This window comes from Schistocerca piceifrons, chromosome 3 (assembly GCF_021461385.2).
Source record: "Schistocerca piceifrons isolate TAMUIC-IGC-003096 chromosome 3, iqSchPice1.1, whole genome shotgun sequence".
Lineage (NCBI taxonomy): Eukaryota > Metazoa > Arthropoda > Insecta > Orthoptera > Acrididae > Schistocerca > Schistocerca piceifrons.
Window position 1 is genome coordinate 681,968,947 of NC_060140.1, and position 12,725 is coordinate 681,981,671.

Here is a 12,725-nt window from a genome sequence, read left to right on the forward strand (position 1 = left end):
CTTCCCATCTCCATCACATTCGCCAAATCTCTCGCCAACCAAATACTATTTATTTTTAGTGCGTAAACAATTTATTGTCAAGACAAGGATACCTAACAGAAGCAGGAATTAGATACACAAGTGTCTCGAGTGTACACTACTGTTCTCATAATTTGCTGGTGCTTAATGAGAGGACAAATATTACATTAAAAATATTTGTTTTGCTTAGTAAATGTTCCTTCCCACCACGTATTGAACCTTCACCATTAGATACACATTTATGTGAGATATGGTGTAAACTTATTTCATTTAAATCGCAGAAACTTATCTGTTGATTACAGCTTAGGTTTCTTGTTGAGACGTCACACGTCAGACTGATAACGACATCGTATTTACTTGTTCACAGGTACTTGAACTGATGAAGGAAGTAGCGGAAGATGACGACGACTCGAGTGATATTTCTGGATATCATTCAGACTCCGATTCAGCCATCATGATGTCTGGGAATTCGCCATACGTCAGCAAGCGTGCTCGCTACAATTTCCTTACACGTTCAGGTAAGTAATTTTATCGTTTCTAGTAACGACGAAAAGCCTCTCACCACTGCTTCCACTCACTTGAAAAGAGTATCGTCTCATCTCTCTGTTTTTCCTTTTCATCTTTATGCTTCCGTGGGAATTCGTTCGTTCGACAATTTGTTTATAAAAACTAAATAGCAAATAATTGGTAGTTGTCAGATTTGAACTGGCGGACCGTAGCACGCTAACCAATTATAAAAACTGAATAGCAAATAATTGGTAGTTGTCAGATTTGAACTGGCGGACCGTAGCACGCTAACCAATTATAAAAACTAAATAGCAAATAATTGGTAGTTGTCAGATTTGAACTGGCGAACCGTAGCACGCTAACCAATTATAAAAACTAAATAGCAAATAATTGGTAGTTGTCAGATTTGAACTGGCGAACCGTAGCACGCTAACCAATTATAAAAACTAAATAGCAAATAATTGGTAGTTGTCAGATTTGAACTGGCGGACCGTAGCACGCTAACCAATTATAAAAACTAAATAGCAAATAATTGGTAGTTGTCAGATTTGAACTGGCGAACCGTAGCACGCTAACCAATTATAAAAACTAAATAGCAAATAATTGGTAGTTGTCAGATTTGAACTGGCGAACCGTAGCACGCTAACCACTAACAATAAGCCTCACTGCCAGCACCACACCTCCCGGCATCATAAGGCAAAAACATGGCTATGTCTAGAATGGCATTCTTCTTATTAGGAACGAGGCAGCTTCTCGTAGCTGATCACTTCAGGAAGGGTTCATCAACTCCGGTCAAAAATTTTCGGTCATCCGTGATGAAAACTTTACAATTTATTTCAATGTACAGGCACATCGTACAAACGAAATAGACCCACAAAATAAATATTTCCTCTCTCGTCATTAAGTACAATTCAAAATGATTTAGATTTTAGCTTCTTCAAAGCATCCACCCATTGCCCTCTGAACAGCCGCACAAACTCTTGGCTTTCTGGAGATAAGATTTTGCAGTGTTTTTGCAAATACTGCAGTTCAATACGTCTGTAAATATTACCATAACTCTTCAACGTTAGATGACCTCACATTTCTAAAATCTCCCTGTCAACTTCGTTCCATAAGAGTTCAACAGGATTTAAGTCAGGTGACTGACTTGATCAGATCGTATTTTTCAGTTCTCCACTTCTCTCTTTTCTACTGAGATACCCTCTGCACATTTTAGAAGCATGTTTGGGGTCATTACTCTACTGCAAAACAAACCCACGACTAGTAAGTTTTTTGCCAGATGGAACTGCATTGTTGATCAGTATCCTGTGATATCCTTCCTTCTTTAATTTTCCATTAATTCTCACTAGGTTACCGACTTCTATCACCCGCAAAATATCCCCACATCATGGCCGACCCTCCACCATGCTTCGCCATTGGCGTCGTACAGTGACTTTTCAAACGTTGTCCATGAAGTCGACGAACAAACGTTCGACGATGGTTTCCAAATATTTCAGCCTTAGATTTTTCCGTGAATAATATACTGGACCATTGTTGCACGTTGCAGTTTTTATGTTGTGGTGCCCACTGCTATCTATTCAACATCTTTTGTTTCTGTTGTAAAGATTTCTTTGGCTGCTGTGCACTCTTATAAACCTTATTCGCGAAGACGACGTTGCATTGGTGGGACAAAGATTGAAACTGTTCACATACTATGTACTTCCTCGCGAATTTGAGGGGCAGTACGAGTCCTCTGGCATTTACTCAGTACACACACTCGTATGACCTGATCTTCTCTGTATTACGTTACTTCGGGTACGAAACTCTTGCTTATCACCAGTTTGCTAGAGCCACTACAAGGTATACACCATTGTAGATTGGCCTATGCCAACTTTTGTTGCTACTGTCCTACAAGAACATCCTTCCTGCTGCAGAACTGCAATTACAGTACGTTGTTCAGTCTCCTGCTTACATCCCATTAGGAGGTGATATGATACGTACTTGATCAGGTATACAAACACACTACTAGATACACATGATGTACTGTGAAATAATGCGAACTAATTGCTACACAGATGGTTGAAGGAATAAGGCTTATTTGAATGGAGTCGTCTTAGGTAAAAGCACATCAGTGTTGTTGTGACTCGTCGGCGACCCTCTGAGAACAGTCAGTCAAATACACAATAGAGGCGCTTATTTTTTACATATTTATACTTGTTTTATTATTAGAGCCGGCAATATGACAGAATATTCAAAACAGAATGTCTGTTTTAACCATAAATACCTAGTTGTGACAGATGATTGAAAACTTTTGACCAGTCGTGTATACGTGGTTCGGTGAGACCTGTGAAACGTGGTACCGGTGCTGATGATAAGGTGTGTATTGAGAGTTCAGCTAGCAGTCGTGAAGTGCTTCATCAACAGATTCACTTGCATGGACGACAGATACATAAGGTCTACCCCTCCAAAGCTGCAGGGTTCAGCTAGAAGGTCCCTCTGTACTGGCGGTCGGGATGAAGCGATGTAAGCGCATGTGGTGACGGAAAATGCTCCATCAGTGGCGCTTGGTACTGATGGAGGCGGACGCAGGAGGTGTAACAGTATCCATCATAGGGAATAGTGCTATAGGGATTGGAAGAAGAGTTGAGAGCATCTATCTCTGGATGGATTGGTGTGGCAGTGAGCTGTACCTCCCAAGGTATGTAACCAATAAGACTTTTTGATTGTGCCTTGGAGCTTATTATTGGTACTGTTATCCCAGCCAGATTCGGGGCCACAGATGTCTGGTTACGCGCTAAGAAGATGTGCTTAGTTGGTAAAAATCACTGCAGGCCACTTAGTAGGGGTAGGCAGACTATCACTGTGCCCTTGGAACAATTTCGTTGGGCTCTTTCCAGTGATAGGACTGGTGCAGAAGGTGATTACATTTGTGCCACATAACATCTGAAAGTTTCTACAAACCGTTGGAGGACGCGCAGAAAGACTCCAGAAAGAGAGAGTTATAGCCATTAATGTCATACAGTAGAAGCAAGTGAAGAAGTTACAGCCTATTGTTGGAACAATGACTCTGGGTAGTTCTTCAACGGTGAAAACGCGTGTGAAAGCACAAGTGTCGCTTCCGCTAAGACTGAAGAAACAGGGAAATTGCGACAGCGCATTAAAATAGACCATCAACATCCATGTGAACGCAGTTTCGGTGATTCCTGGTGCAGTGCCCACGACTTACAGTCTATCGAACGCTGGCTGAAAGGAGGCCCAAATCAGCAAACAGTCGGCTAAAACTTCAGTGTCATGGTTTCTTACATGAAAACAAACGGCATCACGCTAGTTTGTTACCACATAGATGCTAAATTTACCCTGCTATTTACTTTAAGGAGTTACATGTTGGCTTTTTATATTATGTTACTTTCCACGTTTATAAACCTCAGAACTGTTCTTGTTCAATGTGTATTCAAGAAGCAAAAATCTAAGGGAAAGTTCCCTACTTTCGTTTCGTTTAGTTTCCTAGTTTTGTATTTTTTATATTCAGTCCATTCTCATCTAAGTCTCTGGACAGATACATTGAACATGCTGTATTACCTTCCCAAGGCAAGTGCTCTTTCATTTTTCTTGGAAAAAAATGGGGTTCAGGTCCTTTCCTCCTTGGATCACTTGGCTGTAGGTGTAGGTTCCCTCTTTCGTAGGTAAACCTGCCCTCGCACTCCTACCAAATTGTTTCATGGGCCCTTCTTTGGATTCATCTGACCTCAGGTATACATTCACTTTTTCATAGGTAAACCTTCCCTCTCATCCTCCTACCTTTCTACAAATCTGGATACACACCACCTTTGCGCTTACAATCAAATGCCTAGTCTCTGACGAAACGGCTTTTACCATTTCTAACATTGAAGATTTCTCCTCAGCATAGTGATCTCACCCAACATCTATATAAAATATTAGTTTCTTACTTACTTCTTTTCTCTTCTTACTCCTGTTTCTCAACCTGTTATTATTTATGAGTTATATAATTGCCTCTGAATAACTTAGCTTTTCTGGGTACATCTTTCTTACCTTTTACCTGCTTCTATCCTATCTCTCCACCTTCAGATGAAGTCGCTGATATAAGGTACAACCATTCAACTTACTGAAGAAAACTGCATATCTTAATGAGGAAAAAAACTTTAATCTGTGTCGCTATGTCATTTGTCATGATCTCCCGGCTTTATCTGTGAAACAGGGTGTCATTACCACTATATGGTCTGGATAAGAAAAGGGTTAAGCGATAGTAACATATGCTTATGGAAAGAGGGAGGACATATTTGGTACTCCTAATGGAAAAGAAAGAAAATAAAGTATTAGAATAAGTGCTTTAGGATCAAGAAGAAAGAGACGATAGACCCCAATGCCAGATACCCTTCCCACCCTCCACCCAAGGTTCCCTTCTGCTAAGGTTCTTGTCTGTGTCGCCGGAGGGGGAACGGTCGGCATTCCCTACAGAACGGACTGTCACAGCTTCACCATCGCAGACCCCGGAAATTGATCCTAATTCACCCCTGTGGATAGCCAGTAGAGATCTGGTAGTCATACATTATTCATCATTTAGTTGCTGTCATTTGTCCTAATGTCTTTGTCAATCACATTTGTGGATCTTAACAACGGTGTGGGTACTGGGTCATTCTATACTTACCTAACATGTGACGGTTATTACTGTACTTATAAAACATACATAGAACCCAAACTAAATACAAAATTTCACATAGAAAATATATAAAACTATTTCTATCGTTTTTTATAAAGACTGAACGAATAAATACATAATTTTATTGTACCGTAGTATTTCCTTCAATTATTACAGTAAAAGTGTACCTTGCTGCAACGACTTATGAAGATATGCTATACTTATGTAATAGAATGTACGTATATCTGTACATTTTTTACAGCTACACGTCACGTTGGCAAAATCTCTCTAAGATAGTCGGAGAAAGCTGAAAGACAACAGAATAGTTAAAGAGGAAGAAATTGCCTCACAGAAAACTGAAATTGAAAAAAAATGAAAAAACTCGGAACCTGGCGAACGTCACGCCGCCTAATCTGAATAGATTATACTGAGGACTTAAAAAATTTTATTGCTACAGTGTTATAAAGTCATTTTTCGTGTCCCGTTTCGGGATCGATCAGAAATACTGCTTTTGGATGTGGTATCCCTATTATCTTGAAAGGTCCAGCATATTTTACGAAAAACTTACTGGCCTGTTTCTTTATATTTGCACTCTGACAATACTCTTCTATTAGTACTAAATAATTTATAGTAAATGATGGTATTTGTGCTCTTTCATTGTATTTGTGTACTCTTAATGTTTCTTGCCTGTTTAAATTGTCATTTACTATCTCAGTAACTTCCTGAAAATGTATATTTCTTAATTACGGCCATTTAAATAGCTTTAGCAGAGGTTCTCCGATAAAATTCTTATTTAACACTACGACAGGGGACAGTCCTGTTAACATATGAAGTAGTTCGTCTAGTATTACTTGGAACTCCGGAATCATCCGAACCCAAGCTGTATGTTTTTCAGAGCAATATGTTCTACGTAATGGCCAATTCCCCTCATAATTCCCTCGCATCGATTCTATTGTGGCTCGTATTTTGATGCAGATACATGTTTAACTTCTTCCCAAACTAAAAATTCTGTAAAAATATTACTCAGCACTGTGATCCATCGTTAGTCAATCGTATTTTCGGTTTTCCTGTACCTATAAAATATTATTTCGAACAGTTTATTACACTGACCATAGTTGCCTCTTTATAAGATATAATTTTACATATCTTGAACAACAATGCACTAAGACAAAAGTATGTTACTCCTCCTATTCCTAATGGTAGTTGTCCAAAAAAATCTGCAGCCGTAAGAGCACATAGAGCCTTCGGAATTATAGGGCGTATCTTATATGATACATGGTTGCTATCGTTTTTAACTTTGTGCCATATCTCGCATGTTCTGCTTATTTTTATTATTTTTCGGGTTCAGTTCTTAAAACAATAAAACTTACTTACATGTTTCATACATATGCACATATCCTTTATTGCATTAATTCATTGTGGAATACATAGCTTCCACTGTGCATTCTTATTATGTAACTTACAAAATAATACTTCTTCCCTTATCGTCCAAATATGGTATCTTCTACCAACACCGGTGTTCCTTCATATTTTTGTATCTTTTCCTTATATTTCTTATATTTTGTTTCATTCTTAACGCTAGCCTTCCTACCTCATCATATATTGTCAAGAAGTTAATACTGAATATTATTCGTGGTCCTCTTGTTCTCGTTATGTCACTCGTATCTAAAGGTAGTCATGATAATCCATCTGGCACCATATTTTCTGAACTCTTAATGTATTTAATTTTTATTTGGTAGCCCTGTAAGAATAATCCCCATCTCATTACTCTGTTGTGCAATAACCGACTATCCATAAGGAGAGATAATTCATGATGATCCGAATATATTACCATCTTGGACCCTCAAATGAGCATATCAAACGTTTTTTATTCCATACAATAGCTAATAATTCCTTTTCTGTAGCTGTATAATTTGGTTCATGTTTATCAAAGTTTCTACTAGCGAATCCTTCTGTTCTCTGATCTCTCAACTCGGGATTCCAGTCACCCTGGAACAGTTCACACATGATACCATATTCAGATGCATCGGTTGCTAATTTGAAGGCTTCATGCATTACTGGATGTCGCAAAACTGCTGCATTCATCCAGGCCTGCTTAATATTACAGAATGCTTTGGGTGCTCCTTCATCCCATAGCCATTTTTTTCTTTTTTTCAGCAATAACAATAATCTGGGACCGTTCATGGGTTGGTCTTGTATGTGGTGACGATAGAATCTAGCTAATCCCACAAATAAGAGTAATTGTTTTTATTTCGTTAACTGTGCACCCTTTTACTGAAACTTTTATAGCATTTTAGTTAATAAGACACAGTGTCCTTCCCACGTTCTGGATACTGTTAATATATCGTCTACGTAAATAATTAATTCTTGTAGCAATCCGTTACTAGTGCCTCATCTAGTGTTCGCATGAACACTGATACTGAAATATTTAACCCAAAGGGTGACATTTGAAATTGATAAGAATTTGCATTAAAATGGTACACAGTATATTTTCGTGAATTTTTGTGTAATTTAAGCTGTCAGTACCCGGCAATCATATCAAAAATACCTTCCTTCTACTAATTTCGTTAACAGATCCTCAATAGATAGAGGCCTGTCTCTTTGTGTCTCTGTATGTTTGTTTAGTCTGTGCATCCAACACTAATCACACTCCTGTGACTGGTTCCTTTATTACAAGTAAGGAGTGGTTTTATACGCTTACACGTCTTTCTGTCACCTTATTTTCTACCATTTTCTGTATTTCCTCGTATACTGGATCTTAAACTTATGGGAACGGGATAAGGTTTAAAAAAATGGTTCCTTATATTTGATCTTAAATTGACAAACATAATCGCCGATCACTCCAGATTTCTCAGAAAGTACACTCTCGTATTTCGTTTGGGCCGTATACAAATTGTGTTGCTGTACTTCAGTTAATATGTTAGTTTCCTGAGATTTAATCTTTATTGTTCCTGATACCCTTCGAGATTTTCTGTTTCTTCTTCATCATACGTTAACGGAGCAGTGACAAGTAGTAATAAATTCCTTTTAGTTAATTACGTATTTATTTTAAATGGTGTAATGTGATTGGAGCCTTCCTTGGTCCAGTATAACACTTCATCATCAAAGTCAAGTTTTACTTTATATTTTGTTTCTTCTTCATCATACGTTAACGGAGCAGTGACAAGTAGTAATAAATTCCTTTTAGTTAATTACGTATTTATTTTAAATGGTGTAATGTGATTGGAGCCTTCCTTGGTCCAGTATAACACTTCATCATCAAAGTCAAGTTTTACTTTATATTTTAATAACCAATCTAGGCCTAACAATATCTGTAGATTCACATTGGTTACTATTAATAGCTTTAATAGCATAAATTCAACATCACTTATCTCTAATGGCAGCCGAGTTTCCTCTTTAATTTGTTTTCCTTTACTACTCGCCATTCCTACTGTATATACTCCTGTCACCGGTAACATGGGACATTTATTCTTATTTCTACGTGTGTGCAGGTATTGTTGTGAAATTAATTAAACATAGATGCACTCTCTTTTACCTTAGTGTCAGTGGTGCTTGGATCACTGGTTACAAAAACCTGTGAATTATTCTTTTCGCTATTATTTCTCTTTCTATTGCGATCATTATTTGGTCTCCTATCTAGACAACAAAAATTACTTTTCCTGGATTATTTAGATGTGTAGTGTTCTCCCTCGTTTCCTATATTTCCATTTCCTGTATTCCGAATTTCTGCATGATTAAAATCGCCTCTTTCTTTATTCAGGATATCAAAACTTTATACAAACGTCAATAATTGTTCTACTCATCAAAGACTGCTGCTCAGTTAGCTGTCTGTGTGCTGGGTGCACACAACAGTTTTTTAGCTTACATGACTCTCCATCCAACCCAAATAACGATAGCTGTAGGAAACCAAAAATGGCTCTGAGCACTACGGGACTTAACATCTGTGGTCATCAGTCCCCTAGAACTTAGAACTACTTGAACCTAACTAACCTAAGGACATCACACACATCCATGCTCGAGGCAGGATTCGAACCTGCGACCGTAGCAGTCCCGCGGTTCCGGACTGAGCGCCTGATGTAGGAAACCCAGAAGTATAAGTGTAAGATCGAAAGAAATGCCTCCCACATATGAAAGTATTAAAGTCCTAATGGTAAACTGCCGAAACTTTAGTAACAAAATGCCACAGTTTGAAATGCTCATTAAAGGCAGTGAAGCTCACATAATACTAGGTACAGCTTTCAGCTGGTTGAAACCTGAAATTGATAGTAGTGAGATTTTGGGGGAAATTTTAAGTGTATATCGAAAGGATAGGCAAATGGGAAATGGAGGCAGTGTATTTTTCTCGGTGCACAAGAAACTCAAACCCAAAGAGGTAGAAATTAAAGCTGCAAGTTAGATTGTTTGGGCAAGATTCAGTATCAGGTGTGGGCGTAAAATGATAGCTATATCCTTCTATCACCCAACACACTCGTCTCCTGATGTTACCGAAAACCTTAGAGAAAATCACAGTCGAAAATTACAGTTCTGTTAGTGGTGAGCGTGATAAGTCATCTTGTGAAACTTTACTAAATGCCTTCTCTGAAAACTGTCTAGAACAGGTAGTTAGAAATCCCACTCATGATGGAAATATATCGGATTTAATGGCAACAAATAGACCTAACCTCTTTGAGGACTGGTACCAGTGACTATGACGCGGTTGTGGCAAAATGATTACCAAAGTACAAAGGACTAAAATAAGCAGAAAGATACATATGTTCAGTAAACTAGATAAAAAATCAGTAGTGTCATATCTCATGAGGAACTTGAAACTTTCAGCACAGGGCAGGAGTATGTAGAGGACCTCTGACTCAAGTTTAAAAGCTGAAATGCTTAATTCCATTTTGAAATGTTCCTTTACAAAGGAAAATCGAGGAGAATTGCCCCAATTTAATCCTCATACCACTGGAGAGATAAATGAAATAATTATTAATGTCAGTGGTGTTGAGAAACAGCTGAAATCGTTAAAAATGAACAAAGCTCCTGGCCCCGATGGAATCCCTGTCAGATTCTACAATGAATTTGCGCCTGAGTTAGACACTCTTCTAACTATAATCTATCGTAGATTTCCCGAACAAAAAATTGTGCCCAGTTCTTGGAAAAAGGCACAGATCACACCCATCTACAAAAAGAGTAGCAAAAGTGCTACACAAAACATCGTTCAGTATCCTTGACATCGATCCTGTTGTAGATTCTTAGAACATATTTTGAGATCAAACATTATTAGGTATCTTTCACAGAATGACCTTCTCAATGATAATCAGCATGGATTTCGAAAACATCGATCATGTGAACCCAACTCGCATTTTTCTCATATGACGCACTGAAAGCTTTGGATCAAGGCAACTAGGTAGAGGCAGCATTTCTTGATTTCCGAAAAGCATCTGACTCCGTATCGCACTTACGCTAATTGTCGAAAGTACGATCATGTGGGGTATCAAGAGTAATTTGTGACCGGACTGAGGACTTTATGGTAGGGAGCACACAGCATGTTATCTTGGATGGAGAGTCATCGTCAGATGTAGAAGTAACATTGGTTGTGCCCCAGGGAAGTGTGTTGGAACCCTTGCTGTCCATATTGTATATTAATGACCTTGCAAACAATATTAATAGTAAAATAAGACTTTTTGGAGACATTGCATTTATCTATAATGAAGTTGCAGAGACTGGCAACTTGCTCTAAATGTTCAGAAATGTAAACGTTTGCACTTCACGAAACGAAAAATCGTAGTATCCTATGACTATAACATCAGCGTGTCACTGTTGGAACCGGCCAACTCATACAAATACCTGGGTGTAACACTTGGTAGGGATATGAAATGGAATGATCACATAGGTCCAGTCGTGCGTACAACAGGTGGTAGACTTCAGTTTATTGGTAGAATACTGGGGAAGTGCAATCAGGCTACAAAGGGGATGGCTTACAAAACACTCGTGCGACCGGTTCAAAAACATTGTTTAAGTGTGTGGGACTCGTACCAAATAGGACTAACAGGGGATATTGAACGCATACAGAGAAGGGCAGCACGAATGGTCACAGGTTTGTGAGAGTATCACAGAGATACTGAAGGAACTGAACTGGAAGACTCTTGAAGATAGACATAAAGTATCCTGAGAAATTCTATTAAAAATTTTCAAAAACTGGTTGTAAATGGTTATCCTAGGAATATACTACAACCCTCTAGATATCGCTAACATAGCGATCGTGAGGATAAGATTAGAATAATTATTGCACTCAGAGAGGCATTCAAACAATCATTCTTCCTATGCTCCATACGTGAATGAAACAGGAGGAAACCCTAATAAATGGTACAATGGGACGTTGCTCTGCCACGCGCCACACGGTTGTTTACAGGGCACAGGTGAAGATATAGATGTAGATGTAAAGTAGTCCAACCACCGCACAATATTTCTCTACGTGCGAAATAGGGAAATCTCCTTATCAGCACTTGAACCAAATGTTTTTCGTCTAGTGGGTTATCTAAATACTTAGACCTAATATGGATGCCACTCAGTATACTTCCTATATGTACCCCATAAACTATTATAGTACTTGGGACCTAATAAGTATAGTGTCAATTTTTCTTGCCAACTTGTGAACCAATATTTTCTCTTAAATTTTTCCTGCAAATCTTCCCACGATTGAAATTCCTCTGAATGAGCTGTTCTCCATTCCGCTGCATCAGCTAGCAAATGTCCTAGAGCATAATTTATTATTTTAGTATCATCCCATTTCTGAGGCATAGATCGAGAAAATACTCTTAAGAAATACGTTGGATGTACTTCTCCTTCCAGCTTAAACTTTGAAAACTGCTTACCACAACTAACTCCATATGATATTTGTAGTTCTAATAATTATGTCGATAATCCTGTTAGATGAAGCTGTTTCATTCTAAGTTCCTGTTAATTGTCTTCTAATTCTCCCTACAGATTCTGGAACTCACTCTTATTGTTAATAGTATCGTCCACAGAATTAGACAGCGCTGTTGGTATCTATTTTTTCGTGTACTTTTTGCTCTACCGTTTCTTCTAAACGCTCCTCGAAATCAGTTAAAGTATTTGGATCGCTAGAAATTTCAATAAGTTTTTTATTTCGTACTAACATTTCTACCCTATCCTCAGTCTCTGAGATTTGATTGCATGTAGTTTCGTAATTGCTCGAAATGTTTTCTCTAACCATGTCATCTTATCACTTACATTTTTAAACTGTATTTTCACTTCTTCTCTTACTATATCACAATGCCTGCCTATTTTCGTTTCGAACTTATTAGGTAAATTAGCTAAAGTTTCCTCTAATTTGGAATTTTTTTCTATATTTGTGGATAAATCATCTATTTTTTGTCATTTTGATATAGTTTATCTAGTCTATGTGCTTCAATTTTGCTGTTTTGAGATATTTCATCTAATTGCTCCATTTTATTAGACATCTCATCTACTTTATTTGCTTGTTCATTTAGTTTATCTGCTTGAGTTTTTCTGTTTTGAGGTAGTTCGTCTTGTTTTTTTAATGCTTTAAGGGGACCCGGAA

At 38.0% G+C, this 12,725-nt stretch overlaps 1 protein-coding gene across 1 annotated transcript in view; it reads left to right on the top strand.

Moving 5' to 3' along the window:
• LOC124788960 overlaps window positions 1-12,725 on the top strand; it is a 400,179-nt gene that overhangs the window by 206,362 nt on the left and 181,092 nt on the right. Inside the window, exon 8 of the mRNA XM_047256249.1 lies at window positions 386-536. Within this exon, the coding sequence (XP_047112205.1) occupies window positions 386-536 (151 nt within the window). The remainder of the gene's footprint in view (window positions 1-385; window positions 537-12,725) is intronic.